Source organism: Pholis gunnellus (genome assembly GCF_910591455.1).
Source record: "Pholis gunnellus genome assembly, chromosome: 16".
Lineage (NCBI taxonomy): Eukaryota > Metazoa > Chordata > Actinopteri > Perciformes > Pholidae > Pholis > Pholis gunnellus.
This window is the reverse complement of record NC_136543.1, coordinates 13,121,576-13,138,148: the sequence shown is the minus strand read 5'-3', so window position 1 is coordinate 13,138,148 and position 16,573 is coordinate 13,121,576. Positions and strand designations below refer to the sequence as shown.

Sequence of the window (16,573 nt, the reverse complement as noted above, 5' to 3'; positions counted from 1 at the left end):
CTTGCCCTCTTTACCCCTGGAAGCCTCACACTGCCTGGTTTCTGTGTTCCTGCCAATTCTGATCCTGCTCTCGAAGTTGTTCATCCAATCTAAATCCATGCCTGCTCTAGCTGAGTTAAGTGACGGCATTAGCCAGACGAGAGCCTTTCTTCCAGAAAAAGACTATTATCACACGGGGAGAGACAATAAGTTGTGACAGCGCCACAGTCTCAATTAGTGCCGCAGAGCAACATGTAGCCATTAATTAATTAATTAATTAAAGGAATAGAGCGGAATGGACAGCTGTTAAAAACCAACACAGAGGCTGATGAACACACACGTATTAATGAAATACCATGTGGTGAAATTAAACACATATTAATTGTAAGAATAGTCAAATGAACACGCATCTGGTCGATATTTCAACAGATGTTGTTCAATAACAAATCTGTTGGTCACTTAAAAAATAGAAAAATCTGCAGGTGTATGTGTTTTAATACAAACCTCTCCCTCTGCAGAGCTGATGCTGTCTCGGCCGATTCCACCGTAGCTCTTCTTTTTGCTGGGTGAATGAGGAGAGGCCGCCCTCAGATCTAGAGTCACACACACACACACACAAAGAGTGAAAACAACTGGGATTTAGCTTAAGTAAAAATAAATATACCGTATAATCCATTTGTTCACTAACTGTTGGGTTTTCTTTTGTTTCTGATTTATTAAGGGGCACTTCATTTGACCTGATAAATGAACTAAAAAAAAACATCAACACAGGTAAAGTATCAAGTCTTCCAGAAAAAGTAACACCATTAATTAGGCAGGCAATTATAATGTTTCTGCTCATTTCCTGACTGCACACGGAGAGGCTGTCAGAGCAGAGGAATGAAAAACTGCAATCAATTCAATTTAAAAGATTCCGTCTGCTCCTCCCACATGCTCTCTCTCTCTCCTTTATGTCCTGATCCATCCGTCTCCCTCAGTTCCCCCTGTTTAATATTGCATAATGGGCCGCGTCACTCGGATCAGTGCAGATCCAATCACTCTGTTATTCCGTCTGCACTGTACAGTATCATCTATTGCACTTATCTGTGCACACAGCGTTCTGACAGATGCAGCTGAAATAAAGCCAGCGCAGCTTAAAGAGACTTGAGGAGAACACAACCAGACGGATGAGTTTAAAAAAGGGATTACGAGTTTGTTTTTGTTTGCAGAGATTCAAAGTGCAACGAGAGTCAGAGTTGAAAGTCTGTGTGAAGGTTAAGGCAGCAGAAGAGGGGAGGATGTGTGAGTAAGAAATCTGTGTGTATGTGTGTGTGTGTGTGTGTGTGTGTGTGTGTGTGTGTGTGTATTGCATTTTGTGTGCGTGTGTTTTAGCCACAAGAGAGTCAAATCCTTTCAATGTCCTTCACAGGGCAAGAGATGTCAATAAACCGCAAGGGCTAAAAAAGGTTTAAGGCAATGTTGTTGAGTTGCATCACGGGTCATCTTCGGGACAAAAACAAAAGAACTGCTGTTGAAAAGTTGTTACTATATTTAAACAATAAATGCTAGACCCTATTTTTCAAGACCATGTGACATAAATGCGGGGAGATGGAGATGTTCATGTTAACACATACTCAATTATTTCAGCTGTCACTGCATTCATTAAATGAACATTTCTACATTTTGTGAAACAAGCTTATTTGCTTGCTTGCTGAGTGTTATATGGTCAAATCAACACTTTTCTCATGTTTGTGCGTTCATTATGAAACTTGGGAACAGGGGGAAACAGCTAGCCTGACTCTATTGATATGTTACGAAAAGAATCCACCCACCAGCACCTCTACAGCTCAATAACGTCTTTAATTTGTTCAGTGACAAACATGAGAGTGGTATCGATCGTGTCACCCAACTCTATTCTATATTTCCCAACATGTAGAACATTCCTTTAAATCCATATCATAATAATGAACCTGGCTGAGACTTGTGCCCTCACAAACACACCTCTGGCTTGTGCTGCAGCCCTTTTGGGGCTGTGCTGCTGAGCGCCGAGCCTCTCGGCACTGTTGCTGTTGTTGTTGTTGTTGACCTGGATGCCGTTCTGCTTCATCAGCTGCATGAGCTCGGACTCTAATGTTGCAATCTGTAGAGGGAGAGGAACCGATCGATGAGCATCTACTCGTCAAAAAAGCTGCTTTAAAGCACTGGAATAAAGGGCCAACATGATGACGACCACATCGTTTATCTTTTGATTCCATTTTACAATATGTATATGTGTGTTGTTGTGTTGGTGTAGTGCACATATAACGCACAAGTAAAGTCAGTTTAGTTAAAGCATAACCCTTTTGTCTTGCTGTTGCCTTAAATGACAGATTATACTGTTTTTCCAGCACTCTTGCTTGTGCCACACTTCACCATTCACCCTTTACAATGCAGTGCAGTGGGAGAATGAACGAATGAATGCTCACTGTGCAGAATAATAGCAGGGGACAGTTGGGTTGACTGCCCACTCAACTGTGGGGCATGGCCTGAGACTTGAGCAGAAAACAACACAACTGTCATGTTTGAGGACTAGGAAAGCGGAAAATCAATACAGAGTTTGACATTGGAACCAACCACAGGCCTATGGACACCAAGTCCACCTGCCGTCACTGTCTAAGGAGGAAAAAACCTTTACATGTGGCAGAAGTGGCACAGATACCCTTTTAAGCAGTAGTGATGGAGTGATGTTACTGATCATTTTGATCATGTTGATTACCAGATTTAGATTAAATTCCTCTTAAACATTTACAGTATATGCTATTAAATAAAAAAGTACTGCATAAATATATGTAATGTTTCATCAAGCACAGAGAAGAACTGAAGTGTTTATTCAGTTTGGGGTTTGTTCATTTGAGGGTTGTTTGGAGGCAGATTTGTGCAGCTAAAACACAGAGGGGCATAAGGTAAAGATGGAGGTGAGAGATAGACAAGAGTAGACTTTACAGATCTGGTTTACCCTGACTTGCAGTCCCTGAATCTCAGCCAGGTGAGCTTTCTCAGCCTCCTCCAGCCGCCTCCTCTCTGCATCCTCCTTCTGGATAAAGTCCACCTCTCTGGAGAGACGACAGGGAGAAGAGATCGTCATGTGGTGAGTGGGTGTGAGCTGACAAGATACAATTACCTGCGTGTGCATGTTTCACCATGAGTGACAGCGCCTGCCTCTCGCATGAGTGTGACTGCACACAACACATATCTACAACCAACGCGATAAAACACACATATACGTTTCCATCCCTAAGAATACTAAATTCAGCCGTTTCCTCTGCTCTGTCCTTGTTCTGTGAGCTCTTTGTCTCTCCTCAGCATAGAGAGTTTGTTTCATCAGTTAACTTCCATTTGTCCTGCAGGGCCAGAGCCAATTAGAGGCAGTCAGACTGGAGCTGAGCAGGAGAGGTTGTGATGGGACTGACCAAAGAGATCAACGTACTGCATGAGAATGGAGACTCGGCTCATACTAGTGAAATGTGGGAAGACTTTGGCTGTAAAAAGAGGCCCTCTCTGCCTCACAGATGGAAACGCGTTAGATATTTTCTTTTCCTGTTCAGTGAAACGAGAGAAGCTGTAAAAATGGAATGGAATGGAAAGATTATAAAGATTATATAGATTAGGGCCATTGGAGGTGAAAGATAAAACTGAGACGAAACTCTGAAATTTGACGCATCATTTATTCATTTTTTTTTTACCTCTAATGGCCCAAAGGATTGATACAAATACCTCATTAAAGACATGATTCAAGTGAAGGAGTTATAGACATGTTTCATGTCTCTTTCAGCGAGTTATGGAAACAGATTTGGTTAAGGAGCAGAGGTTTTTGACTGCATTATCGTGCTTTAAACTATGACAACCAGAGCAAAAGACTGGTCTGGTCTGAACTCAGAAGATAAAAGAAGACTAAAGAGTCATCAATGGTCAGTTCAGGACAAGCCTGGGATCAAAATATAAACACGTTAAAGCGATCAAGGAGGCCGTTCACATCAGAACAGAAAGTCCATCTTTGAACAGAACCAGGATTTATGATCTTCCCTCGACATATACATAAAACCACCTGGTATCACATGACCAAACTTGAGTCATGTGATAACAGCTGAACTATTTCAGGAATAAAATGTTGTATAAATTAGGGTATGAATAATATAAAAACAAACCCCTCCTTGCGAGAACTTTCAGAATACAGATAGGAATGTAATTGGGAAGTTTGGTGTAGTCTGAGAAAAAAACTCAATTTGAGAAAAAGGCCTTTAAAGATATGTTTCGTAAAATTATGTACATTTTACATTCACTTTGGGTGAATATGGTAAATAAATTGAGCGAAAATGTATGTTTCAATGTGCAAATGAGGCATTGCCTAATACTAACTTTTGATGAATTTTGGAAAAATCTACAGATGCAAGTAGACAAAGTAGTACTTTAATACACTGAAATGTGTATTTTAGATGTTTTCTTTCAACTTTTCTGATAGAAGACATGTTATGGGAGCAAAATAGTCATCCCACCCAAGTTCAAGTTATCTCAGTTAGAGAACGCAGGATCAGTTAAAGTAACGCTGGGCTGTAATCCCACCTCCGTTGCATAGTACTGTTGATAATCATACATTTTCAATCTGAACTAACAAAACAAATTCAGCTGAATAGTAGAGGTCAACATTTGGTAACACTCTTCATCTAATTGTGATTTCTTGACAGAAGTTTGAAATGTCTTGCTGCAATCTTCCATATTCAGAATATATTGCTCCCTCGTTCTATAATCACAGATGAGGATGACCAGTTGAACTCCGGGTTTACTCACTTCTGTTGGAAGTCTTTGATGAGCTTCTTGGCCTTGTTGTACTTCTTCTCTAGAGTTTGGTACTGGGCCTGGGCCTCCTTCAGGTGTTCGTTGACCGTGTGGCAGAGCGTCTGCGCTTCGATCCAGTAGCTCTCCAGCTTCAACATCCTCTCCTTGTTCTCCTCGATGCTGGCCTTCAGCTGGCTCTTCTCCTTCTCCCAGCGCTGCTTCTCTCTCTCCACTGACACCAACTGGACAGGGACAAAAAACACTTTAGTTACAACAGCTTTTAACAGAAATGTACATATTACAGACACCGAGTAAGGAATCCTTCATAAAAAATGCATTTTGGAATAAAAGCTTTCACTTTTATCATCTTATACAGTTTGTCTCTCAAACCAAAGCATTAGTCGATGCATGTTTACCGTCTGCCACTACATGGAAACATTGGATGAGATCAAATCACACCAGATTTTCAAAAACTGTCCATGACATCACACAAAGCTGGTCAAAGGGAAATACTACAGAACATCTGTATCTGTAAAAGGGATCTTCTCTTATTCCTAGAATAAAAGCTTTTTAGGCACCGCTTTTCTGATGAATTTAATCACATCAACTCTCAACACATTAATCTGGAAATGATTTAAATTACACCATTAACATTTGACAGAGCATATCAATTATACACTTCAGATGTGTGTATATAGGTAAACATACACATCTAATACACAAAACTGTTAGAATTAACCCGAAGCTCTACAACGTGCTCTCCCTTTCGTACTTAGTTAATATTTGTAAAGACAAGTAATGCAGCCTCTTAAAAGAAGCTTGATAAGATTCCTTAATAACCACTGTGATAGAAAAATGATCAGCTTCCTATTTCTAAAGAATAACATCTATTCTTAAAGGTGTCCCATCAAATCTGAAGCCCAACCCCTCTGTTGTCCTGACACTAGTCCCACATCCTTTTACAAATTGCTTGAACTCAGGACAAACTTTTCACCCACAACAGCAAAGTTTGAATCTCTTACCTTGCTTTTGAGCTTCTGGATCTCGGCCTCGGTCACTGTGTGTTTGATCTGGAGCTGTTGAGAGCAGAGGCGGAGAAAAGAGAAGATAGGGAAGAGAAGAAAAGAGAGGGCGGTCAGATAATCAAATGCATGGCTGCGCAGGCTCTCACTGCTGTCGATACAGTGTGACGGACAGAGACAGCCGACCCTGTCCTTCCCCTGACAGCCTCCCAGCTCCAGCACTGACACACGCTCTCAGAGGAGAGGAAACGCATAGATAGACAGAGAGAGAGAGATAAAAAGCTAGACTGTTTAAAAAGTAATTTAACATAGCATTAATTCTAAATAGACTTTTTTTCTAAATGTAATGTCTTTTTTATGAAGTCTGACACGTGAGGTGGATGGAGTTGGAAATGGAGGGAGCAGCAACGGAGTTGTGCATGAAAGTTGAGATGAGCAGTCAATTTACTCAGACCGCTGACTCCTCATGTTAAGTTCAGACAAACTTAAGAAGTAGTTTAGTATTTTTGCACAGAAGGAGGACTGAGGATTTTGATCACTCCCATGTGAGGAGGGCATCTTTTAAGTCCAGTATGAACAGAGGAATGATTACAGCCATCAGCTGTACATATGGCCACTTACCATTAGCACAGTAAAAACACAATCTGTCTGCTTGTTCCAACGCTTCTTAATTGAAGCTCTATGATGCTTGTTTCTTATGGCTTACCTATTACAACAAATAGAAATATTCTAGATGCATTGGCATTGTTTCAAACATTTCATCACAGCTCAGCAGGTTATATGTGGTATCTTTCACTTCTCTTGACATCCAGCTCCTTTCCTCAGGCTGTGAGACCCCTAAAAACATCCCGTACCCTCCAACGTATAATATAGTTATAGCTTTTTTGTGTTTTTCTTATGTAACAGAATGGTACGATTAATTCACTGCATTTCGATGCACATTCCTGTTGTATAATGACAATAAATGAAACCTTGAACCCGATATATATGATCTGTGAATTTGAGCAATATTCGGCCATGCAATGGTCTACAGACATTAACTGTGATAAGTGGTTAAGTGATCACTCATGAAATTGAAATGTGGTAAAATGGAAAATATATGTACAATATAAATAACTTACTTAATTCAGTGCATGTCACGAAGCTGATTATGTTTTAACCATCTTGCTTTTATTTTACATCTGCTGATAATCAGACCAAGTTTTGTTGAGCATTCATCCACAGTGTGTGTGTGTGTGTGTGTGTGTGTGTGTGTGTGTGTGTGTGTGTGTGTGTGTGTGTGCCTGCCTAGAAGAGTGTGAGTAAATCAGTCAATAATGCGTCTGTGTTGACCGAGGCATTAAAAATTACTTTTGGCTCCAGGCTCAAAACATCTTTAAAAAGTTAATGGACTTGAACAGCAGCCTTGTAGGGAATAATAATGTTTCCAAAAAAGGACATTAAGATGATAAAAAAAAGTTTAAGAAAGATGTATTCACTGCTGAACTTCACAAACTACAAGAACTACAAACATTTTTTACTATCACATCTTCTTTGTATTTTTTAAAAGGCTTATTTCTCAGCTGCCTGACTTCTTTTTTCCTTGAGTGTGTAAAAGGCAGCAAAGAAAGAAAGGGAAGAAGTGGGAAATGGGAGAGCCCTTTAAACGAAAAAGGTAAAAGCTGCATTCTGGGAGACAGAGGTCAAGATACAGATAAAATGAGAAAACGGAGCAGATGTACATCCTGTGAACAGGGCTTTGCATTATAGTTGTACTCGATATCCCCCCTGCGGTGGCTGCAGTGCAGCTGAAGCCATTTGTTAAATGTGTCATACAGCTATTGTGGCAGTCTACAGAAAGGCTTCAAGTGTTTTAGTGCCAAAGCAGCAGTGGAGTCAATCTATATTACCAGCTTCTCAGCAGTTCATTGACAGCAGCGGTAGCAAAAGTTTAACAAAATATGTTGATTTTCCCAGAGGCCGGCCGTGTGAAGAGTTGCCAAGATCAAGATACAAATCGTTTTAAATACAGGTTTAAAAGTGTTAGATCTCTCTCCTCATCTGTGGGTTTTAACCAAACATGGGGAATTAGAGATGTTAATGAGCATTTGTCTTACATCGCTTTTGTATTCACGCCTCTAATCATCCAGATTAGGAATTAGGAGGGGTAAGCGGATCTTAGATTTGGACAAAACTCTGCCAAGTAAAGCAGCGGTGCTAGGCTCCATTGTGTGGGTATCTTTTGTTGTTTTTATTGAATCAAGTTATTCTTGTGGCTGTGTGGGGTATATTCATTCTTTTAAATGTATTCTTTAAAGCAGAGAAAATGTGGTGGGCTCCCATCAGTTGTGTAATCTTCACATTGAGACATTCAAGAGTGCTGATTAAAGCATCCGAGTTTACCTCTCTGAACTTCTGGTAGAGTTTGTTGGCGTCTACCTCTGAGGGAGACAAGATGTCCTCTGACTCTGGCAAATCGAACACCTCAATGTTCTTGTCGTCTCCTGCGACCGTTGTCCCCGCGTCCTCCTCATCTGTGGCGTACTCTCCTGTCTGCTGTAAGAGGAAAGGCAAAGTCAGTCATGTGGTCCACTTTTCTGCAGGAACACCTCATACAGACGGCAATTTTGCTCGAAACACATTCTTTTTCTTGCTCTTTTTGTAAAATATGTACAAAATACATAACATACCACAGGCCCACACTGACCATAAACGTTTCCTGACCCCCATATACTTTTATCACAGTGACCAAGCAGACAATGTGAAGAGACCATATGTTTTACTACTCTTTAAATCATTTTATGTCTCTGCAAATAGCAAGCCGGTAGTGCCTTCAACAGTGTTTAAGGACAGGACAAGATAAGATGACCTGAATTGCTATTTCATCTTTTGAAGATGCTGTCTTTGCATCAGTTCAAGAGAATGTGTTACTCACACCCTCTCTGATCTCATTGTTGGTCAGTGTGTATAGAAACTGCCACCCCCTGTGCTCATGTGCTTCATTCACTCAGCTCATTAGTTTGACTGTGTTGTGAGTCCATCTGCAGATGCTGAATTAAACTTACAGAAAGACAAGACTCCACTTGATGTGCTTTGTAAAACAGAAATTGGCACCATATTTACGTGTCATTTTGTACAAAAATATAAAATATTGAAAAGAAACCAATACTAACCAAAAAAAAACAATACAACTGATAATAAAATGTTTTGTTTTGGAATATTTATTCATCCAGATGGTTATAAAAGTCTGAGGATTCTGACAATGACATCAACAATAAAAGGCATTGTGAGAAGTTAATATCTGCTGGTTATATCTGTGACTTACTGTAATGGTAATACATGAAAGGCACAGACTGGAACTAGCTTTAGCCACACTCACGCATGGAGCCATCAAGTGCATTTAAAACCCGTTTTACAAGATTTCATCTTAAAAATGAATCAGCTGAAAACATAAAAAAGTTAAGCAACTCTTAAAGTTAGCACATGTTTACTTAATCAACTGCTTGCTAGCTGGCTACATGGCTACAGCTGATCAAATCTGCAAGTGACCGTTGTCATTTCAGCCGGGAAGACCAAAGAAATGGAACAAAAAAAGCCTGCTTTTGTCTACCCAGCAGCAGGTTTAGTCATTAATACGGAGTCCAACAAGCTGCCAAACAGCATGAACAGAGAAACCACCCAGTCAGATATCCAGCTGTCCAACTGCAGCATCCACTTTCCAGCTCTCTTTCTCTGTCTTTCTTCTTCCATCTGTCTGTCTTCCATCTCTCCTCAAAGCTGCACCGGTCAGAGTGCCTCCCATTGCGTGTCAAGCACGTCCAGAAACTGCTACCCATTTTCACGTTCTATTTTACATTAAGTAATGCTATTTTAATGCTACCAGTTATATAAGAATGAGGTAACACAGTAAGTTGGCCAAAACTTTGTCAAAAATCAATTGGTTTGACAGCCTGGTCAGGCATTTCTATAAAGATAAGTTGTTCTGGACACATTTCAATGTCTCTTTTTATTATCTTCAAATATTAGTCACCATCTCGCCTCATGTGTCAGGCGGATATTGGGCAAAACTCTCCAAGTTTGAGCCTGTAAATGTCTCTAATGGAGACAATTCTAGATGTCAGCAATCTCTTGGATATATTAAAAAGATCTCTGACTAATAAAAGTTACCATCTGTCAACGTATTGTTGACATTGATGTCTGCCATTATGCTGCATGTAATTCTTTCCTCCAATTCTCAAAATAAATAAATGTTGGCATTGGCTATTACGCATTGGATCGAAATGGATCAGTTGATTCGCTCTTTGGCTGATGACCAACAGAGCCGGGTTTTTCGAGTGAAGCCATTATGTGACAACATCTCGGCCTCCCTCTTAACATCACACACATGTTCTATCCAAGTTGATGCTTTTTTTAATCTACATATAAATATTTATGTCACTACTCTCTCTGTCTCTCCATCTTGTCTGGTCTATCTATCATTCCCTAGTTACTTGTTTTCTGTCTTGATCTTTCACACACACACACACACACACACACACACACACGCACACACACACACACACACACACACACGCACTCTCATCTCCTCTCTCATCATCTTGGCCTATATCTTCTCCTCATCTCATTCCCTCCATCCATCTCCCTCCCAGATAACAGCGCTCAGGCCAGATTTGTTTGCATGCTTAACCGACATGAGAGTTCTATTTCCATAATAGGCTTGCCTGTTGCCATGGTACCAGCATCCTACATTAACGTCCCATTCACTGAAGGTGGAGTTAACCATTGAACACATGGCAGGTCAGTCAAACACCAATTTGCATATGATAAATGTATCACCTCCCACCACATGCATGGAGAATCAGGAGGGGAAGAGCCGATTCAGGGAGAAATGTTGCTCAGCGTGCGATGAGCTGCACTATGCATGTCTATTATGAGTAGCATGTTGGCATAATGACGGAGGAAAAGGGCTAAGGGCTCCTCTGACTGGAGGAGGAGCGCACGTGAGCCACTGGGCACAGCTTTGTGTGTGTGTGTGTGTGTGTGTGTGTGTGTGTGTGTGTGTGTGCAGTGCACTATTGTTTCACTGGAGCTAATGTTTTGATTTGATGTCTTGCTGTATTTAATATTTTTGTCTATTTAAATTTAAGTCAATAAACGTTGAAATGTCAGTACACTTTATTCTTCCTCACAACACCAGTGATGCAAACACTTAACCAGCCATCCACATATGTAAACGTGGTGTGTGTGTGTGTGTGTGTGTGTGTGTGTGTGTGTGTGTGTGTGTGTGTGTGTGTGTGTGTGTGTGTGCTCACATGTCTCCATGTTGGTGCTGACATGAATTGATCTGTCAGCATGGTGATGCAAATCAGCTAGTTGTATTCATTCTTGATTGATGTGTTACTTTCTGTTGACTTCAGTGGAACAATGAGTCTTCTATTCTGCATCTACACGTGTGTGTGTCAACAAACACGTCTTTGTCGAGGGCGTCATGCACGATTGTTGTGTAGATCTTCTTTAATCGACTTTTTATGAAATATAATAAAACACAAATGACGACCACTATTTCAGAGTTAAAGAGCAAGATTCAAACCCCAATTAATTTACAATCATAGCAATTGAAGTAGCAATTAAAGTGAATATGGGAATGTGAAGTGTGTGTGTGTCCATGCTTTTCCCACATGATTTTGCATTTAAGTGCTGACAGATGAGCATGCATGCGTGTTAGACTATATATAATCAAACCCACAAATAGAGTGGCAAGTGTGTGTGTGTGTGTGTGTGTGTGTGTGTGATGTCTATTGCTAACTGAAGGTATCAGACACGTAAGTATCTCTTCCTCTTGGGACAGGAAGCCCCAGCACCAATAAAGAGCTGTCTGTCAGATCAATCCAGGCAGCTCTCACAGAGAGAAATAACCTCCCCCCTGGTGAGAACTCATTGTAATATTTATAGAGATATTAATATTGATGAGTTCCTTTTATTGCCCCATAGATCTTTGTAATGGTTTTGTAACTGTTTACCCTATCGGCAGGTACGTAGGGAGTTATGGATGGCTTGGTGCTTAACAGTGGCAGATTTCAAGAGTGTTTCACAGCGGTTAGTAATCTACGTATGGATTAACAATTGTAATGCAATCACCATTCTTAAGTTTACGTGTTCTTGCTGGGATCTGTGAAACAGGGTGTTCATTAAAAAATAAATAAACTCAAGCTGTTCTCCTGAGTTTTGTTTGAATCATTACCTACCCTAGATGTGAAATGATGACAGGCAGAAGAACAAAAGTTTATTGCGTGTTTGAATTAGACTCGCGAATGGCTGAATCCTCAACTCTCTGAAGGAGATTTAATAAGAGCTGAAAGCGTTACATGTGTGTGTTGCTTTGATAATGGGACCAGCGGGATCAGCTTCCGGGGCCTGGCGAGGAGTTTCTTATGCATGAAGGCTCTCAATCAACACAGAAAATGAAAGACCTCAAACACTGATGAAGACAGCAAAAGAGGAGGAAAGAGGTGCCTGGGTGAGCGTGTGTCTGCATGTAAATCTACGCACGACTGCAGCTGTTCCTCTGTGTGTTCTTGAGGGTGCACTATGCATTGATTTATGTTACTTTAGTGTGTGACTACATGTGTATATACAGTAAGAGTGTGCCTCCATACACACAGATAGCATGAGTTGCAGGGCCATGAGCTCAGTGTCTGGTGGATTAAACGTGCTGTGAGTAAGCAGCAGAGAGGAGAAACGCTGAGCGATGCTTTCTAGGACCAAAACCCACATGGCATCTTCTTAATGTGTGTGTGTGTGTGTGTGTCTGTGAGAGAGTGTGTTTTGTGTGCCAGCATCAAAGCCCACTGTCAGTCAGTTTTATGGAGTTAACAAGATAAAACCTCCAGTCAACCGTCATAAGAAGGGAGCTGATTTACATTAAGTGACAAGTGGAAGCCTCAGCGTCATGACTAAGAAGTGAGTTTACTGACAGCGGATGAACTTCAAATAGATACAGATATAATATGCTTTATTAATAATATATGATAATCTTACCCTGTTGGCACATTGGAAATATTTTAAGATGCATGTATACACAATCCTTTATTGCACCTCCAGGACGCCCTGTACAGTGGCCAGGGTTGTGAGTGGTCATTACCTCGTCATCGTCAGCATCATATTGGGCGTACTGCTGCTCCAGCAGCTCTCTCTGTCTCCTCTCTTGCTCCAGGGTCTGCTGGATGAGCGTGGCCACCTCACTCTGCTGGCCCGGACGCTCTCGTCCAATCACAAACCTGCAACAACACGCACTGTTATAGACAGTCCTGGCAAGACACGCAAACAGAGTCAACCCGCCTGTGATTACATAACAGTTACTGTACACTTTGAATTTCATGAATGAACAATTCTAAGTCATCATTAAATCATCAGTTATACTGTGTGTCATCAGTCTCTGGCTCTTTTTTCAGAAAATCTGCTTCTATAGCAAGATGTTAAAATCATAGATTGTATACAAGAACAACTCCTAGACTGGACAACGCTGTGGTAACGATCTGTCAATCACAAGGTAGCCACGCCCAAAAGCTTTATCGTCTATTTCACTCTAGATGGGACCATAATTTACTAAATAAACATCATGCTGTATTGAAGAAGACTTGAAACTAGCAATTGAGAAGTTTACAATGTTTACTGAGGTAATAAATCAAGTGAGAAGTGGGGTCATTTTCTCATAGACTTCTATACAATCAAACTTCATTTCGCAACCAGAGGAGTCGCCCCCTGCTGGCCATTAGAAAGAATGCATGTTTAAGACACTTCAGCATTGGCTTCACTTTTCAGAGGCCGAGGTTGCCACCTGGTTAAAATAAGGAGTGTACGGCCTTATGGGAAATGTAGTCTCTTATAAATGCTATATAAAAACAGTCACAGATTCTTAAGGGTTCCCTGTGTGTCTAAGCCGTATTTATGGTAACAATTTATTTTACAATGTCATGCAGAAGAAAACAATTTGGACGGAAAACATCTTTACATCCAGGAAAAAATGCTTATCAATGTTTATTCTTTCCTCTTTTTACAGATATTAAATGAACACATCATACCTGAGAGTTGTGTCCTTTTTAAGGCATATATAAACACATTTACTATACTTCTGTTACAATGTATTGGGTCATTTTCTCGTGGTGGTGTGTATTTGTGAAATGACCACAGCAGGCACTGTGTGAGATCAGCAGAAGTCCACAGCCTCTGCTGACGTATCAGGGCAGGGCTGGGAGACGGGCCACACATAATAATACGAGAAGACAGTCAGCTCAGCCAGGGAGCCTGTTATTAGCCTGGCAAGGAACTAAATGGAGAAAGCCACAGGCTCTGCCTCCGAGCTACTGACTACTAACTACCGCAGTTACACATGGGACCTACCTACAATACATATCAAATGAACATGGAGACGGAGTGAGAAAGAAAAGGAGAAAGAACACAAATTATGTTTGGAAGAAGTTTAGGTTTGTCACAGATACAACCTGCCCTCCTGAAAATTTGTCGTAAGACAGAGATAAAGTAGGATAAAGTCATCTTAGATTCAAGAGCACATAGTTTACATGATCATAACTCTAAAAATAAAAAGGGAGCGGCTTTAGGATTTACTCATATAGAGGTACTGCTACATTTAATAATAACATCTCCAGTGTATTCTTCTCATAACTGACTAAACCAAGCAATGACGTATAAGAATTTCTCTGAACTATTCTAGGAAACACAAGGAAAACACATTTCCCTGATCTGCCCAGAGATACTGTTTTAGGAAAACATTTGGAAATCATGCAGATGTTTGAGCTTCAGATCTCATTGACATTTGTGTAGCTTTCCTTGGATGATCTGCCAGATGGAATAACAGGAAATGACCAATACTTCCTGAAAAAAATACTAAGATGAGAAACGATTTAGCTAGTCCTGTCTCCTACAAAATGATGTTGCCATAAAACTAAACTGCACTCTCAATTACATTTTGAGGGAAACTTATTTTCTCCAACAAAACAAAGCAAAACCCCCGAAAAACTACTTGGTTAAGTAAAAAACATCATAGTTTGGCTTAAAATGACAACAAAACAATATAAAACAAAAACTCAACATATTTAGTACTTACGTACTTGGTTATTTTTCTCCCTACGCAGACTTCTGCTTTCTCATTTGAAACTTAATTGTGATACTTGAAATGCAAATGTAATCCACGACTAAATACGTTTCCCTTGAAATGTAATTTTTCGAACACTAGGCTGGCCTTCCTCATCCTCTCTGTTTAAAATGTAATTTACTTTCCTTTCACTGTCTGCATATATTTCATGGAAATATGCAAATTGTGAAGTGCTGCCCGTAATTATACATATATATATATATATATATATATATATATATATATATATATATATATATATATATATATATATATAAACGGATGTCTGTTATCTGGATATTGTCGATGCAATAATTCATGACATTGCTGCTATGTACTATTGTTTTTGAAAAAAATAAAAACTAATAAAATTCAAAAAGATCCCCCAAAGAAAATGAAAAATAAAACAGCATGGCCCTATAAGTGTGTGTGTGTCCGTGTGTATTACTTATGTAATCTATTTACACAGTAACATTGTGGGAACTCACCTTCCTTTTGAGTACAAAATGCAGGCCTCCATTAAGGAAATATTGATATTTTAGGGTAAGACTTACCTTAGACTTAGTTAGGGTAAGGTTTAGGATAAGGCAAATTGCAGTTATGGTTGGGCTAAGTCTCGAGGAAATGAATGCAAGTTGATGTAATGTCCTCTAAAGTTGTGGAAACACGACTTTGTATAAGTGTGCAAGTGTGCTAAAAGCTTGTTCCGAACTACTGTTTGTGTACAAGTAAGTGTGTTGGAGAGAGAGAGGGAGACAGACAGAAGGAGAGAGAGAGCGCGATGGAGAGTGGATTCGAGATAGGGCCTAATCAAGTGAATTCAGCTCCTGAGAGCTCTTTCATTTATTTCTAAAGGCGATGTAGAAAAAGGCCTTACGCTCCAGCAGAGAGGCGTATTTGATCTACATGTGAAGGAACAACTGAAGGGCAGGACAGAGACAGAAAGTTGTAAAAAAAAAGAAAAGGAAAAGAGAGAAGGACCGGGCTAAGCTAAGTAGTGCACTGGAACAAGCCTTTGGACAGCAGGGAGGCCTGAGGAGCAGCTGACCTGGAAACAGCCTTCCTCCTCACGCATGGGGAGTCTGTCTTGGTTCCTCCTTGCCTCTCACTGCTCTGGAGCTGCCACACACAGCAGTGCTACAAATCAACTGTAGAAACCTTCACTACTGATCTCATTGACTCAAATGAATACAGACATGGCTCTTGTTAAACCTGCAGTATGGTGCAGGAACTTGAGGAGACAACAGTCTTCCTCATTAGGTAGCGCTGCGTTGACGGGCATTTTGGGTCGTCAGCGTTCACACAGAACAGATGACTAGTCGGCCATCGTGGGGACATGTAGAGATTTCCTCTTTTTGTTCAACTTTTCTCTCTGTAGGTTGTAAACATTGTGTGCATCATAACAGACACAGTTAAAGGATGGTGTTATTCTATATTTTTCAACAAATTCCAATAAAAGAAAGAAAGTCTTATCATCAATATTTGTGACTCCCCTGTCTGTGGCATTCAGCCTCATTTATTGCATCGAAGATCCGAAAAAAATGGCCACAAATGCATGTTTCATTTTACAAAAAGAATAAGTAGTTTCCAAAAACAGCACGGCAATGTCGTTTTTAGTAAATGCAAAGAAGAGTAAGAACTGCATTTGGGG

General features: G+C 40.3%; 1 protein-coding gene across 1 annotated transcript in view; it reads right to left on the bottom strand.

Moving 5' to 3' along the window:
* The window catches only part of ppp1r9a (protein phosphatase 1, regulatory subunit 9A), a gene marked incomplete at both ends in the record, with an annotated part of 44,128 nt that overhangs the window by 4,430 nt on the left and 23,125 nt on the right, over nt 1–16,573 (bottom strand). The window contains 7 exons of the mRNA XM_079175598.1: nt 484–572; nt 1,960–2,098; nt 2,954–3,050; nt 4,783–5,012; nt 5,793–5,846; nt 8,175–8,327; nt 12,913–13,048. Of these exons, the coding sequence (XP_079031724.1) occupies nt 484–572; nt 1,960–2,098; nt 2,954–3,050; nt 4,783–5,012; nt 5,793–5,846; nt 8,175–8,327; nt 12,913–13,048 (898 nt within the window). The remainder of the gene's footprint in view (nt 1–483; nt 573–1,959; nt 2,099–2,953; nt 3,051–4,782; nt 5,013–5,792; nt 5,847–8,174; nt 8,328–12,912; nt 13,049–16,573) is intronic.